Here is a 25,808-nt window from a genome sequence, read left to right on the forward strand (position 1 = left end):
CTGGGGGCTTGTAAGTCTGGCGGCACGGAGTAAATTTTCCCACGACGTGACGTATGCGCTGGAGATCGTCGGAGAAGGTTGTAGAAGGAAAAAATTCGGCAGGGACGACCAATGGATCGCCATACACCATTTCAGCTGCCGAGACGTCGAGGGCGTCTTTAGGAGTGGTCCTTAGTCCAAGGAGGACCCAGGGAAGCTGAGTAAACCAGTTGCAATCCTTGCAGCGGAACATCAAAGCTGCTTTGAGGGTGCGATGAAAACGTTCAACCATTCCATTGGCAGCGGGGTTGTAGGCCGTTGTCTGATGTAGGGTGATGCCCAGGAGATTCGCTAATGACGTCCACAATTGAGAGGTGAAAGTGGTTCCCCTGTCAGAAGTAATATGCTCAGGGATACCGAATCTTGAAATCCATCCAGAGAGTAAGGCAGATGTACATGAGGCGGACGTTGCAGTTTCCATGGGAATGGCTTCAGGCCAACGAGTGGAGCGGTCGATGATGGTAAACAGGTAACGATGTCCTTGTGATGTGGGTAGGGGGCCTACAACGTCGACGTGAATGTGTGCGAAACGACGCTGAGGTTGAGGAAAGGTGCCCACTCCTGAATCCGTGTGTCGATGTACTTTGGAAGTTTGGCAAGAAGTACAGGCGCGGACCCAATCCTTAGCATCCTTAGAAATGCCGTGCCAAATGAACTTTGCCTTCAGCAGCTGTGCAGTAGAACGGCATGAGGGATGTGAACGGCCGTGAATGAAATCAAACACCTGTCGGCGCATGGGAGCAGGAATCCAAGGTCGCGGTCTACCAGTACTGACGTCACAGAGGAGGGTGGTGTTGGAGTCTTCGAGGGGAAAATCTTCCCAACGGAGGGACGTGCAGGATGTCCTACAAGCTTGATACTCTGAATCCTGTAGTTGGGCTTCAGCTAGGGCGTTGTAATCCAATCCCAGTTGAACGGCAGCTAACGTGTTTCTTGACAGGGCATCGGCAACGGGATTCATTTTCCCAGGGACGTATTGGAGGGTGCAATTGTATTCAGCCACGGCGGAGAGATGTCGGCGTTGACGGGCGGACCAGGCGTCAGACTGTCGAGTGAAGGCGTGCACCAGAGGCATGTGGTCTGTGCGAATGACGAAGGGCGTACCTTCTAAGAAATGGCGAAAGTGACGGACAGCCAAGTGCACCGCCAGCAATTCTCGATCGAAGGTAGAATAACCCGATTCTGCCTTGGACAGTTTTCTGCTGAAGAAGGCCAATGGGCGGGGCGAGCCTTTGACCACCTGCTCGAGTACTGCACCAATAGCGACGTCGCTGGCATCGGTGGAGAGAAGGAGAGGGGCGTGTGGGATAAGAAAAGTGAGAGCCGCAGAAGGCTGCTTCTTGAAGGGGACCCCACTTCAGGTCCTTTGGCTTGCCCTTGAGGGAGGCGTAGAGGGGAGCAAGAGTGGCGGCAATGGCCGGCAGAAAACGGTGATAATAGTTGATCATGCCCAAGAATTCCTGCAGAGCTTTGACGGTCGAGGGCGCGGGGAAATTCTGAACGGCTGCTACCTTCTCATGGAGGGGATGGACTCCTTCAGGAGTGATACGGTGCCCTAAGTACGACACTTCGTTGGCGCCAAAGGTACACTTGTCGTACCGGACTACAAGGCCGTTTTGTTGCAGGCGGTCGAGCACGATGCGCAGGTGACGGAGGTGTTCCTCTTTTGAGGAGGAGAACACAAGTATGTCGTCCACATAACATACACAGAAAGGGAGGTCCCCTAAGATGCCATCCATGAGACGTTGAAACGTTGCCCCAGCATTACGAAGGCCAAAATAGGAGTAATTGGAGGTGTATGTGCCAAACGGAGTGGTGATGGCGGTCTTGGGAATGTCTTCTGGGTTCATAGGCACCTGATAATACCCCTTCAGGAGGTTGAGCGTAGAGAAAACCTTCGCTTTGTGCAGGTAGGAGGTTACATCGGCAATGTTTGGGAGGGGGTAGTGATCCGGTTCTGTTTGCATGTTCAGGCGCCTGTAATCCCCGCACGGACGGAGGGAGCTGTCTTTCTTCAGAACGATGTGTAAGGGTGACGACCATGGGCTGGAGGCCTTTTGGCAAAGGCCCATTTTCTCCATTTCGGCGAACGTCTGTTTGGCGGCTGCCAATCGTTCCGGTGCCAGACGTCTGAATTTTGCGAAGACTGGGGGTCCCGTCGTCTTGATATGGAGATAAATACCGTGCTTGGCAGGAACCGTGGGCGTTTGGCGAAGTTCTGGACGGAAAACTTCCGGGTACGACGTGAGGAGGTGGGCGTAGGCATCCGTGGGTGTGCTGATGTGGAGAGTGAGGTTAGAGGGGGCGGGTTGAAGAGGTGTCGACAAGTACGAGTCTGCGTTGACCAATCGTCGGTGGGCGACATCGACCAGAAGGTGGAAATGAGAGAGGAAATCCGCACCGAGGATTGGCATTGTGAGGTCAGCAACGAGAAACTTCCAATTGAATTTACCGTTTCCGAACGATAATGTGAGGTTCTTGTAACCGTAGGTGGGTAGTGCAGATCCGTTGGCAGCTACCAAGCGGACGTCGGCAGATGTAGACAGACTACGTTGTCCCTTGAAGAGTTTCCTTGGCAAAAGGGAACGACAAGCACCCGTGTCTACCAAAAATCGCACGCCCGTTCCTGCATCTTGTAAAAAGAACAGATTAGAAACATGGGAGGCCACCGCCACAAGCGATGGCCTACTTACACGTTTTTTGGCCACTGACAATCTTTGGCACATTTCTTCGCGGTTGCCCCGAATCTGAAGTGGTAGCAGCAAAACTGCGGCGGATGGGAGGTAGTAAGTGGCTGTAGAAGTCGTTCGTTGGGGCGCGAGCGATTGGTGGGTGGTAGGCGGCTTTTTCGCCCCTTCGGCACGTCACGGGGTAGGCGTGTATGTCCTACGGCATTCATGTCAGCTTCGGTTGACGTTGAATAGGCATCCTCGTCGTCAGGGGTGGAGGCGTTGATGGAGGTCTTGAAGTGGCTGTCCATAAGGGAGTCGGCTTTGGTCATCAAGTCCTTTATGGGTAAACTATCGACATCGGGTATGGCAGCGCGTACAGGTTCAGGTAAACGGCGTATCCAAAGGGCACGGAGTAGGTTCACCTCATGAGGAGAGCCGTCTGCGGCAGGTTGAAGGCGAGCGATACTGGTCATTTCCCTGAGGGCAAGCGAAGCCCTTTGGTCCCCCAACGGTTGTTGCGAGAGCTGAAAAAGCTTTGCTATACGGGCGGCTGGCGACGGCGAGTACTGCTGCAGAAGGTATGTTTTGAGGGTGTCATACGCTATTGGGGTGTCTCCTTGTTCACAAAGCCAGTCGGATATATCTGGGAAGGTGTCCTCGGGTATCGCCGCGAGAACATAATCCGCTTTGGTGGTTGAGCGAGTCACGCCCCTGATACGAAAGTGTAATTCAGCGCATTGAAACCAAGCAAACGCTTCTCTGCTGGCGAACGGTGAAAGTTTCAATGGGGCGGCCGCGGCGCCAACTGCTGTAGAGTCCGTCTCCGTCATGGTACCAACGATGGAGGGGCGAGGGAGGTGGGGGTGGAAGGCAGTGGGAGCGAGTCGACTTCCGGGGTTACCAATGTGACGGCGCTGAGTAAGGTGTGAACTCAAAGGCAGGTTGGAAACGACTGAGTTATATTATTGTAGAACATTCTCCTTATATACAAAACCTCAAGGCAACAGGACATAACAAGTTCATAAGACAGAAAACATTACAGAGGAAAACCAGACATGAATTTTCATGTTCGTTTTAGTGCGAGGGAAGAGCGAAGATACAAGCATAATATATACAAAAGGAATTATGTACAATTGTGTGAAACACGGTTGGTACAGTACTGTCCAGCAAAGGATTCCAATCTATGACCGATAGAAGTAAGGATAAATATTTGACCAGCCTATCCTTTATTCCTATTTTTATCGATCATAAGGTATTTGTAACTTATTTGAAAATTTAAAATCACAAGTGCTCATGATAAAATTGCTCTACGTGCCCTTGAACTGCGACACGTCCAATGTACACATACACACATATACTGCATATATATATATATATATATATATATATATATATATATATATATATATATATATACATATATATATATATATATATATATATTGTGACAGTCCCAGACTAAGGTAATGGGTATATGGAGTATAAAGAACACATCACTTAAAAAATAAAGGATTATTTCAAACCGAAAGGAAACTAATGATTTAATGATACAAAAAATACACAATTTACAACACGTTTACATTTTCATTTATCATACTGTATTTATCATCCAAGCACTAAGGTAGCACAAATACATATATAAGTAAAATATAACACAAAATAATAAACGTAACTAAATTCACTCATGATAATGAACACTAATACTTTACCATGTTGGAGCAATAAGATGGCTGGTCCTATGAACACTTTTCACAGTAGTTAGAGGACCAGTTGAGACTGTCTTACATTTTTATGTATGTTCCGAAGTAAACCAAAAGGAGGTGTGGCCAACAACGGCATTCTAAAAACAAGCAACTAAACTTTCCTTTGAGGGATCACAAAAGCAGTACAGTAAAGTAACTGTATAATAGGAGAAAGATATATAAAACATTTACAATATGTACAGTATACAGCCATTCTAAGAGATTGTTGACACCTCCCCATTTGAAGAAGAGCCTAACGGATTGGTCCAGATAGTCAGTTGATCGAGGAGTCATGGAGGCTGTGGACAATTTGAGTTTATGATGAGTCTTGACAAGTCATTTGCCATGTAGGTTTGGGCTCCTTTGATGTGGTGGATCTTCAGGCAAAACTTTTGAAGATAGACAGACCAACGCAGGAGTCGTTGGTTATGATTTTTCATTTTATCCAAGTAGACTATTGGGTTGTGATTTGTGAAAACTGGCACATCTGAGGTCCCTTGCAAGTAACACTCATATTTTTGTACTGCTAGGACTAAGCAGAGGGCCTCCTTCTCTATCATCCAATAAGCCTTTTGGTGTAACTTAAACTTTGACGAGGTGTAACTGACTGGGTGAAGCATGCCATCTGGAGATTCCTGGAGTAGTACACCTCCAGCTCCACAGTCACAGGCATCGTCCTTTTCTGGAGCCAAGGTATAAGGTGAAGCCCATGGAGATTTGCTCAGCCTTGCCAGTCCATGACAAAGATACTTCACCTCCTCCATCTTGGCCTTTCGATCAGGGTTTACATGATAAGCTTGTTGACGAATTGGTGTTGTACCAGGAACCAGCTCGATGTCATGCAGCAAAACACCACTTATCATGGGAAAATTAATAAAGATAGATGGATGGGCAAAAATCAGATCTTTAATGTCCTGTGACTGCCAGGAACTAAGATGATTCAAGGATAGGTACAAGTTATCAAGAACCTCAGTGTTAGTTTGAGGCAAGGAATGAATAAGTTCTTCCAATGACTTATCCTCCTCCTCTGGTATGTCTACTCTAAAATTGAGATTAACAACAGTCTCATTGGAACCACTTCCAGTTTCCTTTGAGTGATAAGCCTTCCATAGATTGACATGAATAATCTGAGTTGGTTTTCTACTATCTGGAGTTCGTATAATGTAAGTATTATTGTTAACATTCTTGACCACTGAATATGGATCACAAAACTTAGCTTAAAGGGGGAGCTAGGCATAAGAAGATAAGCTAATACAAAGTCATTCGGCTTAAACTTCCTAACTTTACTCCCTTTATCACAGTGTCTTTCATAACTACCTGCTGATACTTCAAATTTTCATGAGCAATTTTCATAACTTCTAGCAAAGTTTCTTTTGAGTTTTATTCATATATTGTTGAATAGTTTGGTTACAGTCAGAAGACGTGTTCAACCATTCTTCTTTAATTACTGAAAGGGGTCCACTGACTGATCTCTCAAATAGCATTTCGAATGCTGCAAAACCAATGGACTCTTGGGGAACTTCCTAGATAGCAAACAAAAGAAAATGAATTCCCTCATCCCACTCTAGCTTATTTTCATGGCAAAGTTTTCTAAACATATTCCTAAAAGTTTGGTGCCAATGCTCAAAAGGGCACCCTGAGACTCTGGGTGATAGGCAGCAGACAAGGTTTGCTTAATATCTAGTTCATTAAGAATTTTGGAAAAAAGATCACAGGTAAAATTTGACCCTCGACCACTCTGAATTTCCCTAGGAATACCAAAGTTTGTGAAAATCTTCATCAAAGCATTGGCAAAATTCCTATCGCAAATATTACGAAGAGGTATTGCTATGGGGTATCTAGTCATCGGACACATTCCAGTGAGTAAGTATTGATGTCTTTTGTAGTTTATGGCAAGGGTCCAACATGATCTATAATAATCTCACTAAAAGGCTCATCAGGGACCAAGATAGGTTACAAAGGGGCACTTGGTATAGCCTGACTTGGTTTACCCGATATCTGATATATATGATGCGAACAAATTTTGCTACATCTTTTTTCATGTTAGGCCAAAAGAAGTAATTCATGATCTTTGAATATGTTTCATGAACACCTAAGTGCCCTCCATAGGCATCATGAGCTATTTCCATAACAGTATGTTGAACGGAAAGGGGTAGCACAATTTGACGCTTTTCATTCCATGTATCTTCACTAGATCTATTAGGGGGATGACAAAATCTCATCAAAAAATCCGATTCATAATAAAAACAAGGAGATTCTTTAATCTTACTGGTAAAAACTGCTTGGCCATGAAGCTTGCTCAACGAATTAACTTGCCTCTGGGCTTCAACCAGGTTATCCCTACTCATAACATTAAAGGCTTCAAAATCAATAGGGGTGACAGGAGTCTCATCTACAATGGTTTTCTAAATACGAGTGACAACAAAAGTAGGATTCTCAGAGCAATCCGAATCCAGTTCGAGGGTTTCACTAATAGGTTTCTCCGTTACAATAACATTAGGGGTCACTAACCTTCCAGCAAGTTCATTACCCAACAACAAAGTTACCCCTGGTACTGGAAAATCAACATCTCTAATCCCTACCAGCACATTACCTTTCTTAATAGGGCACTCAAGATAAATGTTGGCAAGAGGTACTGTTGACATTCCCGTAAGGTCTACTGTGGTAACACTATCATCATTCATGCCTTTCTCAACATTTGGAAGAGCAAGTCTCAAAAGTAAAGTTTGACTTCCACCTGTGTCACTAAGTATTGTAACTTTAGTTTTTTATCATTTTTGCTCAAAGCTACAGTTCCCTCAAATATATAATCTTTACAGAAATCTACAGACTTTTCTACATGAATATGGGAGACAGGCTTACTCTGACCGCCTGGCTTACCCTTAAAATTAAGGAGGGGGTTAAATGAATTTCTAAAAGGCAAGGATGTTTTACACTTGGAGTCTAGACAATTCCTAATGGTGTGTCCTTCTTTCTTACAATACCTACAACGAACAACATTCGACACCTTAGCCGTATCCCTCGGAGTCTCAGAGTATTTCGCTGGAAATGGTTTTACAGTCTGGTCGGGTTTCTTACTACTGTAAAGTTTATGTATTAATGAATAAATGTCTGCTAGAGAAGCCACCTTTAACAAGTCTTTTTCTTCCATGTCCTCAAGGTAAATTATGATCTTCAAAGAAAGCTTTCGTTTAAACTCTTCAACAACAATCAAAGTCTCTAATTCAGCAAAAGTAGTTACTGTGGTAGACTACAACCACTTTCTAAACTCTCTTAATTTCTCTGAAGCAAATTTTATGTATGATTGAGTCATGATCTTAGTTTTGCTATGAAAACTCTAGCGATATCCCTCGACTGAAATTGAAAAAGCATCTAAAATTGCCTGTTTGACACTTGGGTAGCCTGTAGTGTTTTCGAGATGTCTATAAACTTTCGCTGCTTTCCCAGTTAATTTTGGCCTTAACAACCATACCCACTGATCCCTTGTCCAGTTCAAGTGCGAGGCAGTTTCTTTAAAATTCTTAAAATAATTCTCGGGATCAAAGTCTGTGAATGCAGGAACCAATTTGATATTTTTCCCTAGGTCAAAAGATTTCTCTTGTGATGTTATAACTGCAATTTCGTTCTCTTTATTTTCCCCTAGAAAGTTTAGCTTTCTCCTGTTCAAATTTAAGGGCCAAAGAGGCTTCATAATCCAGCTTTTCTTTTTCCTTCTCTGAAAGTTACTGCAGTCTAGCTTTCTCTACCTTAAATTCTAACCTAATTTTCTATATTTGTCTATCGGATTCTAACTTTCTCTCGGCAGCTTGTCTTTTGGATTCTGTCTTCTGTGCTTCAAACTTCTGCTTTTCAAGAGAAATACGCTCATACTCTATCCATTGATCATAGGTTAGAGTTGCAGAATCATGAACTATATACTGATTAAATTCATTACCTTATCTATCAACATATATATAATGTTCTAAAATTATGTTCAAAATTTCATTCTTATGCATGCTAGTTCAAGTGACAATGGACAAGTGGCTAGCTAACTCAGGTGTTCCTGTTTCATAGCATTTCAGATACTAGGCAATTCAGCAGAGGAATCCACAGCAAATCTTTTAACATAAAATTGAGACATCGTAAAAGTTAAAGAAAACTTCCTTTCGTCATGACAGACTAAAACGTTGCTGCTGTCATTCAAGTAATTAAAAAATTAACGTTTTAACAAGTTTCAGTTCCCCGATTCCAAAGCAAGAGGTAAAAACGGACACGTGGGAATAAGATAGACAATCTACACTACAGTATATTCCCGATTCAAGCCAAAATGGAAGAACTAAGGAAACAACTTGTTGATCCCAAACAGAGTTATTTACCCCAAAAACTTGAATGACAACTTACAAACTTTGTACGTTGGCGCAAATAAAGGTTTAAACAATTCCTCACTTACCGTCTAAACTACATGATCTTGGCATCATCCCTCGTTGAAGTAGAAATGAAAATAAACTACTGAGTTAATAATACCCGAAAGAGCAAACCGTTTTTTTGCTACAATGAAAGTTGTTACTCAGCACGCCTCTATAAATTAGCAATACGTATACAAAATGTTTACACTAAAATCTTGAGTGAATTGATAAAATCTAAACAATGCATTTGCGGCAACACAAATGCATAATTTGGTGATTTGTAATGCGGTAATTTAATGAAATCCCGGTGACGCCCCCAATTTCTGTCAGAGTCCCAGACTAAGGTATATTAAGTATAAAAAACACACCACATGAAGAAAATAGGATTATTTCAAACCCAAAGGAAACTTATGATTTACTAATACCAAAAATACACAATTTACAACACGTTTACATTTTCATTTATCATACTGTACTTATCATCCAAGCACTAAGATAGCACAAATACATATATAAGTAAAATATAACAAAATAATAAACGTAACTAAATTTACTCAAGATAATGTACACTAATACTTTACCATGTTGACGGAATAAGTCGGCTGCTCCTAAGAATACTTTTCACAGTATTCAGAGGACCAGTTGAGACTGTCTTACATTTTTATGTATGTTCCAAAGTAAACCAAAAGGACGTGTGGCCAATAACGGCATTCTAAAAACAAGCAACTAAACTTTCCTTTGAGGGATCACATAAGCAATACAGTAAAGTAACTGTAGAATAGGTGAAAGATATATAAAATAATATATATATATATATATATATATATATATATATATATATATATGTGTGTATATATATATATATATATATATATATATATATATATATATAAAAAATTTTGAATAAATTTTATTTTTCCTAACATTCTTACCGAGAACTACTTTCTTTAGGAGATCACTGGTTATCTCTCTCTGCGACCAGAGTTTTGAATGGACACCCCCCCGCTCCGCGCTCTTAGTAGCTTTTACCCCCAGCATCCAGGAATGTGCCCCGAGGGTAGGATTAACGGTAGGTCGCCCGTTAGTCGGGTCACCTTCCTCATTAAGTTCTATTGCATTAGCATCATGCTAGTAAGGGAAGAAGGCACTCGGGGAAGGAAGGGAGGGCCATTACCCGAAAGTAGTTCTCGGTAAGTATGTTAGGAAAAATAAAAATTATTTAAAATTTTTGATTTGTTCCAACACGAATACTTACCTTCGAACTACTTTCTTTAGGAGACTTACACTTTAGGAGGCGGGAGTGCCAATCTGACCCACTGACCCGGTCGTGGAGGCCAACAGGCCTCAGGATAACGAGACCTACCAGAGAGCGGAAGCGAGGGTAACTATTCAAACAATTCACGTTAGTGTCTAGGAACTCACCTTTTGAAAACTTCTTTCGACGTTTCTTCTCGACGTGTAGTCGTGAAGAATGTGTGATTTTCTGGGAACAGACGGTACTCCCCGAAGAGGCAAGTAAGCAACTGGGTAGGAGGTAGGAAAACCGCACTTTTGCCTACCGGTCGCTAGTATTGAATGTGCCTGGGGTTTACCGTTACACCGCTTGGAGGGCGGAGATGACTGTTCCAATGGAGTACCCGTCCAAGGATTTTCTTGAGTAGTCCTTGAGGTAGTGGGCAGTAAAGGTTGACTGGCTCGACCAAGTACCTGCTCGCAGGATTTGCCCAACTGCCATGTTTTTCTCAAAGGCTAAGGAGGTGCTCAGGCCCCTGATGTCATGAGGTCTGGGAGTGCCTGGCACTGCTATGCCAGCTTCCTTGTAGGATCTGGCGATCACCTGTCTCAACCAGAAGGAGATGGTGTTTTTGGAAACTTGTTTCTTATTAATACCCGTGGAAACGAAGAGGCTCTTGACATCCGGTCGGAGATGCGCTGTCCTTTCCAGGTATTTTCTAATTGTTCGCACTGGGCACAATTTTAAGTCTTCTGCATTACCTGTCTTAGGGATGGCAGGAATCGAGAAACCTTCAAACCTCGGGTCCCAGACTGCTGGGTTCTGAGTCTTGGCCACAAAAGAAGGTACGAACTTGAAGGATACTTCTTTCCACCCCTTTGAGTGAGAGACGTCGTATGACAAACCATGGATCTCTCCCACTCTCTTGGCGGACGCCAAGGCCAGCAAGAAGACGGCCTTGAGGGAAAGGTCTTTGTCCATGATATCTTTCAAGGGCTCAAAGGGAGGACGATGCAGCATCTTCAGGACCAAGGCTAAGTCCCACTGGGGCACTCTCCTCGCCTGAGGGGGGCAAGACTGCTCGAAGCTTTTGACAAGCATCTCTATGTGTCTCGAGGCCCCCAGGTCGATGCCCTTCAGGAGGAAGACTTGGCCTAAGGCGGCCCGAACTCCTTTTATGGCTGGGATTGACATTCCTACTTTGTCTCTGAGGAACACCAGAAACTCTGCTATGTCTGGGACAGAGGCCTTAAGAGGTCTAATGTGTCTCTCAGCGCACCACTTTGTGAAGGAGGCCCATTTTGCCTGGTATATTGCTACTGACGACTTTCTCAGGTATAGCGACATTCTCTTAGCCGTGGAGGGAGAATAACCTTCCTTCTTCAGGAGTCGCTGGATAGTCTCCAGGCGTGAAGGCGAAGGGAGAGTGGGTTGTCGTGGAACTTGAGGAAGTGAGGCTGTTGCAGAAGGTCTGACCTGGCGGGTAGAGGCCACGGCGGGTGACTCGTTAGGTCTTTTAGGTCTGCGAACCACTCCCTCTCCGGCCACCAGGGCGCTACCAAAGTCATCTTTAGGTTTCGGGCGGCCCTTACTCTGCTGAGCACTTGCCTTATCAACGTGAAGGGGGGAAAAGCGTAAACATCCAGATTGTCCCACTTGTGCTGAAAAGCGTCTTCCAGGGCTGCTTTCGGGTCTGGCACCGGGGAGCAGTAGACTGGGAGTTGGGCATTGAGTTTCGTTGCAAAGAGGTCCATCACCGGGGAACCCCAACGCTGAATGATGAGCCTGGCTACTTCCGGGAGGAGGGACCACTCTGTCCCTACTATCTGGCCCATTCTGCTGAGGCCGTCGGCCAGAACGTTTTTCTTCCCGGGAATGAACCTTGCTAATAACACCACATGATTTTCTTCTGCCCAATTCAGAATCTCTATGGTGAGATCGCACAACTCCCTCAATTTCAAGCCCCCCTGCTTCTTTATGTATGCTACTACCGTGGCGTTGTCGCACATCAACGCCACGGTGTTTCCTTTTAGCAGACTTGCGAAGTGTAAACACGCCTTCTGGACTGCTTTCAACTCCAGGACATTGATGTGGAGTTGCTTTTCCCCTTCCAGCCAGGTACCTCGTGCCGTCCCGTCGAGGAGGTGGGCTCCCCACCCTTGGTTGGAGGCGTCTGTGAACAGGAGTAATTCTGGAGGGCTGGTCCCGAAGGGCATCCCCTTGAGGGAGTTCGACTGGCAGTACCACCATTCCAGGGAGGGTCTTGTGTCTGGAAGAACCCGAACTAGCACTTGTTGTGAGTGTGTCTGGCACCAGAGGCTCTTGAGATTCCATTGGATGGATCTGAGCTTTATCCTCCCTTGTGGAACTAGTTTCTCCAACGAGACCAGGTGGCCTATCAGCCTCTGCCAGTCTTTCGCTCTCCTTGGCTGTTCCGATAGGAAGGGCTTGATGATGTGCCTGAGGTTCTTGATCCTGTCCTCCGAAGGGAAAACTTTCCCTTTAATGGTGTCCAATGTCATCCCCAAGTAGTTCATTCTGTTGGACGGGGATAGATTTGACTTCTTTGGGTTGATGACGATACCCAGATCTCTGCAAAACTGAAGGAGACTTCTCCCTTGTTCTTCCAAGAGGACCTTTGAGGCGGAAGGAGCAACCAGTCGTCCAGGTATCTAATAAGGCGGATGCCACGTTCGTGAGCCCACACTGATACAGTCGTGAAGACTCTCGTGAACACCTGGGGCGCTGTTGACAGACCGAAGCAAAGAGTCCTGAATTGCAGGATCTGGGAACCCCATTTCACCCGGAGGAACTTCCGACTCGATGGGTGGATCGGAATTTGGAAGTATGCGTCCTTGAGATCGACGGTCATCATAAAATATTTCTCCCTCAAGGACAGCACAACTGACTTTGGAGTATCCATCTTGAAGTCCGTCTTCTTGACGAACTTGTTGAGAGCCGACAGATCTATAACTGGCCTCCACCCCCCCGTCGCTTTCTCTACCAGGAACAGGTGACTGTAGAAACCAGGTCCTGGGAGAGGAACTTCTTCCATTGCGCCCTTCTCCAACATGGAGGACACCTCCTCTTGAAGAGCGGTCCTCTTTACCGGATCTTTGGGCGCTAGCCTGCCAATGTAGTCTGAGGCATCCCCCAACCCGAGGCTTGGGCGAGAATAGGGGGCCTCCCACTCTACCTTCTTCTAGAGGAGCGGCCTGATCTGCCTCTCCTAGAAGCGGAGTAACCCGACCTGAAGGAGCTTGAGGGTGTTGAAGTACCTCTGCGGGAGGGTTGCGGAGTTGAGGACCAGGAGGAAGAGGAGGCTTCTCTCCTCGTAATGCTGGAAGAGGCTTGGGGCGTCGCGGCGCTGTCCGAGACGGACCTCTTGTATGGAGGTCTCCTTGACGCTGCCGGTTTGGTGACGTTGGCCTCCTTCCTCTTCGAGACCTTTTCCATCAAGGCCTCTAACTCTTTCATCGGAAAAAGAGACTCTCCCCACAGAGGGAGGCTGCGAATTGCTCGCGCCTCCTTGTCCGGTACTTTCCGGGACACTTTGGTGAGAACCGTGTCTCTCTTATGGAGAATCCAGTTGGCTGTAAGGGCGAGAGACTGGTAAGAGAGGAATTTTAGGGTTTTACCCCCGGAAGTAATGAGGTCCCTCATCAGGCTTTGCTGGTCAGGGTCTTCGGGGTCGTAGGAGGCTTGCACACCCACCAACGTGGAAGCCCACCAGTCTAGCCAAGAGGAGACGTTAATCAAGTCTCGCGACATCTCCTCCATCATGGAGGCCTCTGCAGGTGAGAAACAGACTGGGGCCGAAGAAGCTCTGACGTCAGAAACGCCTTGGCTCAGAATGTCCACGGCCGTCTCCACTTTACAAGGGCCTGGGCGACGACCCTTGGGCATATAGACCTTCCCTTGGTTCTTGAGGCCCTGGAGTAATTTAGAGGCACTTTGGGACTTGGGAGCCTCGGCATTACCGGCTACCACTTTGTCTATGAACTCTTGCCCCAGAACTAGGTCTCGGGCCAGAGGGAGTGCCAGGGACGACTTAGGCTGGGAGGGAGTCTGCATAATCCTCAGGAGACTCGACCTCCAGGAATCCCCATCTGTCGCTGCAGGTTCTGCTATTCCGTGGTGCCTTCTGATCAGGCTAACCACTCTCCTATAGGCGGAGTCTTCCGTCGGGGAGCCCTCTCCTCCGTCAGCCGAGGCCTCGGCCTGGGGCGGGGGAGCCGGTTTACCGGGCACGCCGACCGGACGCCTGGCCCTCGGGGCCAGGGGCGCCGTCCTGCCAAGGTACTGGACCTCATCTGCAGGTAAGACCGGACCAGGGGCTCGGGATAGTGTAGGCACCGCTGGATCAGCGGGGACTCTCGTACGCCCGAAGGCTCTGGGTGCTGAGGGCGCGGTTCCCGGGGGCTGACCCGACAGCGGGAACCGTTCTTTCCGACCTGAAGGCCGCACCAGCTGGGCTGGTTCGGCCTGGCTGCCTGGTAAGAAGCGCGTTTCCCCCCGCTGGGCGGGGTGAACCGGAGGCCTCGAGGACTTATGCCTAATAGAGAGGTCTTTCCTGCGAGTCAGGTCGCGAGGGTCAAGGCCGTGCTTGGAGGGCGGCTGCCTTGGGGACCGCTCGCTGGACCGGTGGTCCGGGGACCGAAGCACCTTCGATTCCCGCGACGAAACGTTGACCCAGGCGCCCCCGGGAGATACACTCCTCCTATACTTACGGCTCGGGGAGCGGGATTGTTTCCTGCTGTAACAAGAGAGCGACCTTGACCTGGAACGCTCGGTCCTGGACCGCTCCCTCCGACGGCGGTGTTTCACCTTGACCTCTTCCTCTGACAAGGAATAGATGTCTGAAGAGCCAGACGACACTGCGTTCACCATGTGTCGGCTGGAAGCGGGGACTGCGGGGGACTTCTTCGGACGTTGAATGCCAGAGGTCGAGGGCTGGAGGAAGTCATCGGGAACTTCCGTGGGAAGGGTCGGGAACGACTCCAACCGTTCCATGTCCGGGAGCCAGGGATCCAGGTCTACATCCATCCTCAGGGGAGACCTACCCGGCATCTTCGGGAGCCTCCAACCGTAGGCATCGTGACCTGCAGGTTGGACTTTACTCCGGTTACCGCCCCCTAAAGAGGAGCCGGAAGCACAAGCCCACGAGGGCGGCAGTGACACTGAGACTGCGTTACTACCCCACACGGGGTCATCGGAGGAAGCGTGCCCCCCGAACACGAGGGCCGACTCTCCGGACGCACTACTAGGACCTTCACTAGCCCTAGAGGGGCCTGCCACTGGCCCTGCACTAACACTGGGCTCCTGGGATAGGACGCCTTGTTCGTCCACTACACTAGACTTACCTCGTCCCCTACTTTGTGTAGGTGACGGCGAAACCGAGACCCCGTCGGAACGCTCACTGGGCGACGGAATCGGCGAGGAAACACTAACTTTCCTGGGGGAACGTTTCGCTGATTTTCTTTTCTTAGTACCATAACGTACCCACTGAATATCGCTCCAGTCCACGCACTCGGGGCACGTGTCTGCTGACGAGCACACTTTACCCCTACAGAAGGAACAAAGGGAGTGAGGATCCACTTCGGGCTTGGAGAGGAACGCTCCACACGATTTCCCGGCTCTAGGCCCAGGACAACGGCGAACCTGCTCCATAACGCACACAACGCACGACACAAGCACTTAAGGAAATGAATGAAACACTGGGTAAGCACACAGTTGAAAAGTGAACGCACAGGAACACTTGGGAAAGCACACTATAAAAACGCAAGTTGCCACGCTGGGAACAAGTGGGGCACAGGACGCACACAAAGGATCGACAGAGATACGAGAGCGAGAGATGTTCACCTCTCTCGACCAGAGAACTTAATGAGGAAGGTGACCCGACTAACGGGCGACCTACCGTTAATCCTACCCTCGGGGCACATTCCTGGATGCCGGTGGTAAAAGCTACTGAGAGCGCGGAGCGGGGGGGTATCTATTCAAAACTCTGGTCGCAGAGAGAGATAACCAGTGATCTCCTAAAGAAAGTATATATATATATAAATATATTCATATATATATACATACATATTATTATCACTTGCTAGCTACAACCCCAGTTGGAAAAGCAAGATGCTATAAGCTAATGGGCTCCAACAGGGAAAATAGCCCAGTGTGGAAATGAAACAAGAAAAGATAAAATATTTCAAGAACAATAACTACATCAAAATTAATATCTCATATAAGCTATAAAAATTCTAACAAAAGTAAAGAGTGCTGTTTCTCCTACCAATCGCCATGGCTTAAGAGCTTTAGACTTTGCCTCTTAATCAGTGTGTAAGCAAATCATAAGTGAAGCTACTCACCGGTCTGGAATCTGCTTGGAGCTCGTATACATTGACTCCCCTGGGGTTATAACAAGTAAGGTTGGTTCTCCATTCGGGACATTTGATCATGCCTTTATTTCATCAGTATTGAAGACTGAGCAGCCTGTCCCTGATGTATCATACTCTTGTACGAATTATATGAAATCCCAAGCAGACTGGAATGGTATTTTGCATGATCTTTTGGACTTGAACTGGTCACAATTGTATAGTAATGTTGATCCTGTTGTCCCTTTGAATGAGAATCAAGTCAATATAATTGATAGGCATATCCCTTCTTGTTTGCTAAGGTACTGAGTGAAGACGTGAAGACGTGCTTATTTGGAGAATCACGAGGCCTATCATCTTTGGGAGGGTAACAGATCAGATTTGACCAGGAATAACTATACTCAGCTTAGAGCTTTTCCTCAGGGAGTTTATGCTTCAACTGAAAAGGAATACAATCTAACCATAAAAGAATCCCTTTCTGGTACAACACAGGAACATAAGTGGTGGCCTAGCCTTAAATCTACTCTCTTTGGTGTAGATGCAACAGTTCCTCCTTTACTTAAAACAGACTGCTCAGTCACTCACAGTCCAAAGGAAAAGGCAACCCTTTTGACTGATGTGTTTGACAGTAAACAGAGTAATGAGAAACTCGAACTTCTTCATTCCTGTTTTCCTGAGGCTAAACTAGCTAGTTTAGCTTTTCGATCTCGTGAAATTAAAACTCTGTTGATGGACCTTGCTGCTTAAAGAGGTGTAGATCCAAATGGTATTTTTCCTTTGTTTTTTATAAAGACTGAAGATTTCTTAGCTCCAAAGATATCTGTCATTTTGTGCAAGTTTGCAAGAAGAGGAGCTTTTAGCACTTGTTGGAGAATTGGTAATGTTACTCCACTATGTAAATGTGTTTGTGGTAGCTCAAGTCCAACTGATTACCGCCCAATTTCCATAACTCCCATATTATCTAAAGCGTTTGAACATCTTTTGGCACAACGTCTTGATAGGTTTGCTAAAGGTAATCATCTGCTCCATAATTTGGAATTTGGTTTGCACAAGGGCCTTGGAGCATGTGATGCCCTTCTTACAATCTCCAATGCTGTACAGAAATCCTTTGATTATGGTCAGGAAGTTCGTATGATTGGCCTTGATTTTAGTGCTGCCTTTGACCGTGTTGATCACGAGGCCCTTGTTTTCAAACTCAAACAGTTGAGAGTTGGTGGGTCGTTTCTGAGCATTATTATTGAAATTTTAAGTAATAGATCTCAAAGAGCTGTTGCTGATGGTCACCATAGTGAGTATAGGAATATGATATCTGGTGTTCCACAGGGTAGTGTTCTTGGCCCATTACTTGTTGCATATGCAGATGATGCTACTCTCTTTGCATCAATTCCATTTCCTGAATGTAGATCTGGGGTTGCTGAATCCCTTAATAGTGATCTAGCTAAAATTAGTGCATGGTGCAAATTATGGGGTATGAAGTTGAATCCTAACAAAACTCAAAGTACCATTGTAAGTAGGTCAAAGACAGTGGCTCCTCAACATCCAGATCTCTGCATTGATAATGTTTCTCTAACTTTGTATGACTTTTAAAATTTTAGGTGTGACTCTCGACACCGAAATTTACTTTTGAGAAACTCATTAGGCCTGTGTCTTTTTCCATTGGACAAAAGATTGGCTTTTTGAGAAAGTATTTTAGGATTTTTCGTGATATCATTTATTTTGAAGAATTGTTTTAATTCTTTCATTCTACCTTGTTTCGAGTATTGTTCTCCTGTCTGGTCTTCAGCTATAGATTTTCATCTTAATTTGGTGGACAGGAACTTACGGTCTATTTAATTTCTTATTCCTGATCTAGATATTAATATCACACCATACAACATTAATAATCTGTTCTTTGTCTCTTAAAGTCTAAGACAGCCAATCGATTCCTACATTCATTTGCAAATGTTTCTCTGTGCTCTTCTTTTAAAAGCTTTGTTGTATCAAACCTAAGTATTCTATCTACCTTTCTATTGGGTGCTTTCAATTTTAATTTCAGTGTGGCAATGAGGAGCTGGTGATCACTACCAAAATCTGCACCTCTATAGCTTCTTACATTTCTCAGAGTCCTCCTTCTCTCTTTGTTAATGGCAATGTGATCTATTTGATTTATGTGATTGCCACTTGGTGAAGTCCATGTATAAATGAGGATGTCCTTGTGCTAAAAAAGAGTACCTCCAATGACAGCAACTTATGAAACTTATGAAATGTATTCCATTTTCATTTTCAACTTCGCCAAGACCCTCAATACCCTTTACATTCTCTATCCCTTGAATATTCCTTCCAACTGTTACACTCTGCTGTTCTTCATAGTATTCATCTTTCCTTTCTTCAAGGGAATCATTTGTTGGTGCAAAGCAAACTGTAATACGCATATTGCATTGCTTTGATTTGAGCTTTGCTAGTAGCAATCTTCTATTTATAGCTCTCTATTCACTTAATGCCTTTTCTGCTACTGGTGTCACCATCATTCCTACCCCTTATCTTCCAACTCCATCTGTAAATCGATAATATATATACAATATATATATATATATATATATATATATATATATATATATATATATATATATATATATATATATATATTGCCTTGTTCTAAAGTTTTCTTACCAATCTCTTTACAACGTGTTTCCCTTAGGGCCATGATATCCCAACTATATTTCATAAATTCTCTCTCCACTTGATGTAACTTCCCAATCTGTTTCATGATTCTAACATACCAATTACCAGTTTAACATTTTTCTTTAGTATTTATAAACCGAGAGATTCTTAGCAACCTGCTATGCCTGGGACAGGGGTCCATTCTGTCATCTTCTCTTTACATTGACTGACTAAATACATAGATGATTTATTGGTTAAATGCATCAAAGGATAGCCAGTTTCTTGTGATGTGAAATGCCTATCTAACTAGGGCAAGTGACCCTTGCCGGTTCATACTAATTCTAGTAAGATCAATCGCCAGGCATCAGGAGTAAAAGTTGAATAGACAGTTTGTCTATCACCTTGAACCCAATCCGTCAACCTGTTGCCAGTAACTTCATCGAGCTTTAGGGTGGCATTTCCTCCACGCCTAAAGCTCTCATTACTACACCAGGCTGCTCCTCCGTTTAAACGATTATAACCGTTGACAAACATGGTTTGCTAAGATACACCGCCTAGCGCGTTATCCAAAACAATTCACAAAGAAATTCATAAATGCAATCAGACGAAAATTGAGGAAAAACTAAATATGGAAGAAACATCAAGTTTTTAAAAAGAAGACATGGAGCAAGGTGCTAACAGATATTTGCTTTAACGGATAAAAAGGGATAATCAACAAAAAATATGGGGTAATAAAAATTTCAGAGGATTTCTATGCAATACTATACAATATAATAATTTTTTTTTCAATAGAAATGATGAAAAATTTGAGCCGATATCCAAAGTAACAGTATAATTAAAAAGAAAAACATTAAAAAGCATGACAAGAGACAAAAAAGAAAAGGATGGCATAACAAATGATTTAATAATAGATGGAGGATATTTCATAATAGTAAATCTTGTTGAACTGTACACCAAATGTTTGCAAGACAAGCTTAGAATTTTTTTTTTTTTTATATTATTTGGCAAAAAGAGAGGAACAAAAGACCAGAAAAATTACGACCCACTAAGTTTAATGAGATCCCAGTAATATATGAAATATTTACAAAGATCATATTTTGCAAAATGGAAAGAAAGCTAGAGTTTAATCAACCAAGAAAGCAAGCACGTTTTAGAAGAGGATATTCAACCATTGACCAAATCCATGTTATTAACCAACTAAACGAACAATCAACTGAGTATGACAAACCACTATGTATGGCATTTAAAGACTATGATAAAGATTTTGATACCGTCAAAACTTTAACAGTCAGGAAAGTCCTTCAACAACGAGGAATAAATGATACTTAGGTTAGAAGACCTGACGATATCTATATTAGTAGTACAGCAATCCCAAAAATACATAAATATAGTGAGAAATTTCAAATTGAGAAAAGGAGTTAGTCAAGGAGACCCTATCTATCCTAAATTATTCACTGCACGACTAGAAGAATTTTTGAAGAATTTAGATTGGGAACATGTAGGCATTAACATTAGTGGAGAATATCTTAACAACTTAAGATCTGCAGATGACTTAGTTCTATTTAGTGAGTCATGGAAGGAATTGCAAAAGATGATAAAAGATTTGAATAGAGCAAACAGAAATGTAAGACTGAAAAGGAATATGAGCAAAAGTACCATAGTATTCAATGAAAATACAGAGACAAAAAACTTGCAGAGATTGTTAATGAATATACGTACTTGGAACAGACAGTACGTGTTTTCACAGGGCCATGAGCCAGAAATTAAAAGATGGATAAAAATGAGACGAAGAGCTGTTAGTAAACAAAAAGAGATTATGAAATGTAAAATGCCACTTTCACTAAAGAGGAAAGTATTTAATCAGATGATTCTACCAGTACTAACTTAAGCGTCAAAAACTTGGAGCCTTACTAAAACCTTAGAACATAAGCTAGTTACAACTCAAAGACTTAGGGAAAGAATAATGATGGAGATAACACTATGAGATAGAAAAACAGCAACAGGGAAGGATGAGTAAACTAAAGTAGAGGATATTCTAACAACTTGTAAGAAAAAGAAGAGGACATGGGCTGGATATATAATGAGAAAGACAGATGATATATGGACTAAAATAATAGCACAAAGTGTCTCAAGAGATTGCAAAAGAAGCAAGGGAAGGAAAAGAAGACAATGGATTCACGAGCTATGGAAATTTGCTAGTGTGTATATATATATATATATATATATATATATATATGTATATATGTATATATATATATATATATGTATATACATATATATATATATATATATATATATATATATATATATATATATATATATATATATATATATATATATATATATTTATATATATTTATATATATCAAAATGTATCTAATATATTATATTATCTAATATAACATTCACTATCTTATCTACCTTGTTATCATCCTATCTCAGAATCTTACTTATTACTGTAAGAAATTCATCCACTTCATCCAAACTATTTTCTGCTCTTACAAGAACACCATTCATAATCCTTACTATTCTCTTATATGTAGATCCAGTAATGTAAAACACCACACACTCTAAGTAACAATCATATCCACCCATCTTTCTTCTGTATTAATACATTTATCTTCCATAATCACTCTCACATTTGGCTTCTTGTCAAACTTTTTTTGATTCCTGCATTTACATAAATATTTTTTTCTGTGTTTTATTCTATAAGTTTTCTTTTACTTTCATACTCATCTAACACTAAATGCTTATATTCTATTCCTATAATATTCCTAATTTCATTCACACCTATTCTTTTTCAACCATTTCATTCACACCATTTTTACAAATAAATCCTGGTGATTCCTTCCATTTGAATAACTGGTTGTGGTGCACCCTAACTTCTTCCACTCTACCATCCATACATATCTTATCTAAAACATAACTGAGCCCACTGGAATAAACATTTAACATCTCATACGGCCCTGTAAATTTATAGAAGATCTTATTTACATTCATTCTTCTTTTCTCGACAACTTCTTTAACAGTCTCCTCAAAATTATAGCTTTCAAATCTCTCATTCGTTTTCTTCTTGGACACACCCAATCTCGATCTTACCGTATTTTGACAATTTAATACAAACTTACTTGGATACTTACATCTACTGTTGTGCACCATCACATTATAAGCCCAAAATGTGACATATAAATGCCAATTATTATCACTTTTGCTTATCATTGGCAAAATTTCAGTCAAAGTTCTCACATTTTTTGGCCTCACCTTTTGCACTCTTCATATATGAAGTGGAATGCCAATGTCCAATACCTCATTCTCTTAACATCTACTCAAACTCCTCTCCAACAAATTCCGGACCATTATCACTATAAATTCTAGCAGGCTTACAGACACATTGGAAATATCACTTGACTAACCCTTCTCGCTACAGTTTCATCCCTGTTATCCTTGATAGGTAGGGCATGTATACATTTTCTTATATGATCTACCATTGAAATAATTCCAACATGTCCTCCCACATAGTTTTCACATTCGGCTCAGGTGCATATATAAAGGTATTGATATCTTCATTTGCTTCAACCTAGTGCTAAACCAGTAAAGACATCTGTCTCCAACAAGCATAAAAATTATCAGCTATTGTTTTGCCTTGCCTACAGGTGCCACTCACTCTGACTCACAAGTGCATACATTTGTTATTATTACCTAAAATCCTCTGATAGATGTAAACGCTCTAATATTTTATGAAAGCAAATATAAAACTCAAATTACCAAACTAATTTTGGTATACAATTCTTGAAATAAAAAAAAACAAGAAAAAAACAAAAGAAAAGCTTTCTCACCGTAAAGTAACTTCCATAAGACCTGGATGCATTTTGAAGTCTTGATGGGCTGCTGAAACTAAGTCTCTGTCCACAGATGAGGGCATCACTGCGGAGAGGATGTTGTAAGACCACTGCAAGAAAGCATCCCCAGAGTCTCCTACTTCAGAGACTTCCATGGCCCTCTCAACTGCAGCCTGGACATCTTGCAATCCTGACAGACCAACGCGCCACTGAGGAAGAGATGTTTTTTTATCATTTAAGCAATTAACACAAGAAGCCTTTCAAATTCAGTAGTATGTAACTTGTTCAATAGATATACACAATATAATAGTTTTAGGTACTAAGCTCTGATTGAAAAGTCTTGGCTGACAAATTTCTTGTGTCAGTTTTACACTGTTTTCATTACGTTGAGTTAGGCTCCATTTTCAAATATTTGCTTAGCCTTACTGGCTTTTCTTTGCTTGCTTTAGAAGGACGACTGGATGTCTTGAAATAGGGATGATTATAATGGTTGTGAAAATGGAAAAATAGCAGAAATTTCTGTTTGATGATAATAAGATATAAATAATATCCAAATGAGCAATTCTAAGGTTGCTGACTTCCACCGTGTATACATGCCTTGTAAATTATACAATGTTGAATGAGAGAGGTTCCAAAAAAGGAATTGTCCCGAAAATAAGAGGAACATGAAGATTCCTATCAAAAAGTGTGTCAAAGGAAGAAGCTCAATAATCATGGTGCAATACTAAAAAATATAGGGACAAACCAAACGTTAATTTTACCAACAGAGTAGTAAAGAAAAATATGTGACATTGAACAAAATTCCCAATTACCCCAAGATGAAGTGGAAAACTTAACCTTTTTAGCTGTAGCATTTTGAAATAAGTCTATGATAGTCTGTGCACATAAATAATTTTATTAAAAGTAAATGCAAGAATTGGACTTGAAAGAGGAAAGTCAAATATGTAGGAAAAATCCTTGAATGGCGCATTTGAGTGATACGGGATTTAATTTGTGATGAAGTGAAAAGACCCGAAAGTGAAAGCAGGAAATGAGGTATAAACGATGAATTTTTTCAATAAGAGATGCAATGTGACCTGATTTGAGTCCAAGATATGCAGTCACATATGTAGTTCTTATCCTTTTATGCCTTCTTCAGTCGAGTGAAAAATCTGTGACCTGTTAATTCAGTGACAAGCAGGAGGAGGTTGTTGTACACTTATCCTATCCTTCAATGTACAGAGGCACAGTTAGTCAAGAAATGAGTCATCCATCCCTTATAAGTGAGCGCTTTATCTGTTATCTAAAAAGAGTGACTATTACCTTGAGGAGCCCAATCTGTGGTAGAAAATTAACCTACCGGAAGTAATATTGGTGGTCATTACAGGTGAAATAGAAGTAAAACTTTATGGAACAAAAAGCCTTTGACATGCTGCCATAGCCTCTTAATATCACATATGATTGGAGATTGATAGAATTGACAATGGATAACATTAAACTACAGAATTCAAGTATTGTCGAGGTCTTTGGTTTCTTGGATGATACTCACTAAGAAGTAGTAAGATAAAACATTCTTTCTAAAAGACTGGTAGACTGCATAAGTCATTAAGAACTAGTTGGTAAGCTATTACCATATACTCAAAAGCTACAAGGTGGGATGGAGTCCATAAAGCATAAGCCTTCCTGTTGGCAGATAACATGGCCTTGAAGGGTTGAGTAACACTTTTCAAAAAGTCAATGCTAAAGTTACAACTAGCTAATGTAATCAGAAGATATATTCCACCCAAAGAAGTAACGAATTTGAGAGATACACAGTCCTAAACCTAGGATAATGTGTTTCTATTAACGTCAGCAAAGCGGATATCAGAAAAATAACAAATATGATGAAAACTGTATCGAACCCATGTTCCTTCCCTATGGGTTCATAAAAAATTGGCCTTTTTAATTACCCAATGGCGGCTATTTTTAAGATGGGCCTCTGAACTATCTCCCAAATTAATTTTCTCTTAGTCAGGCATTTGTATTCCTCGGTTTGCTATTTGCTAATTAGTATTTCCGCTGGAACGCCGGACATTTTATAAGGCAATATTTATGGGTATTTATTCACAATTACATAACAACAAATACAGTACAAGCTATAACATTATCACAAAATTACTTTAAAAAATATCTCGTATCACAGCCTCATTTCCACCTATTCTACCCTGTTACATAACAGTGTGTGCTCTGCTATATATATATATATATATATATATATATATATATATATATATATATATATATATATATATATATTTTATTTAAGATGCATTCTTGACTGAATAGAAAAAAATATTGAGTTAGATGAGACCAAATACAGTACAGCATTCTTGGTTATATAAGAGGGTAATATCATCAGTATTATCACTAAACAAGTTACAATCCTAGTTGGAAAAGCAGAATGCTACAAGATGAAGACCACAAAAAGGGAAAGTAGGCTAGTTTGGAAAGGAAAAAGAGAAGTAATGCATAAACTATATACCAAAAATAATAAGAAATAGTAAATTATATTAAGATCAGTAACAATTTTAAATAGATAAGTCACATAGGCCTATATGCCTTGAAAACAAGCTGTTCAATAAAAAACCATTTGCAAAAGTGCAACCATAAATAAAACTTCCAGATCAGGAAGATCATTTCATAATCTGGTCATAGCCGGAATAAAACTTCAAGAATACTGTGTACTATTGAGCATCATGATAGAGAAGCTACGACTGTTAGAATTAAGTGTATACATAGAACAACATACTGGATGGTACAAAATAGGAAAATCTAAATGCAAAAGATGGTTAATGCTGTGAAAATATTAATGCAAAGAATTATTAATATAGTGAAAATCTGGATGCAAAGAACGGTTAGTATTGTGAAAAA

At 42.2% G+C, this 25,808-nt stretch overlaps 1 protein-coding gene across 5 annotated transcripts in view; it reads right to left on the reverse strand.

The window, feature by feature from the left end:
• The window catches only part of HPS4 (Hermansky-Pudlak syndrome 4 protein), a 599,431-nt gene that overhangs the window by 14,118 nt on the left and 559,505 nt on the right, over positions 1-25,808 (reverse strand). For all 5 annotated transcript variants that reach the window (XM_068386039.1, XM_068386038.1, XM_068386036.1 and 2 more), the window contains exon 10: positions 22,917-23,128. In XM_068386039.1, the coding sequence (XP_068242140.1) occupies positions 22,917-23,128 (212 nt within the window). The remainder of the gene's footprint in view (positions 1-22,916; positions 23,129-25,808) is intronic.

This window comes from Palaemon carinicauda, chromosome 13 (assembly GCF_036898095.1).
Source record: "Palaemon carinicauda isolate YSFRI2023 chromosome 13, ASM3689809v2, whole genome shotgun sequence".
NCBI lineage: Eukaryota > Metazoa > Arthropoda > Malacostraca > Decapoda > Palaemonidae > Palaemon > Palaemon carinicauda.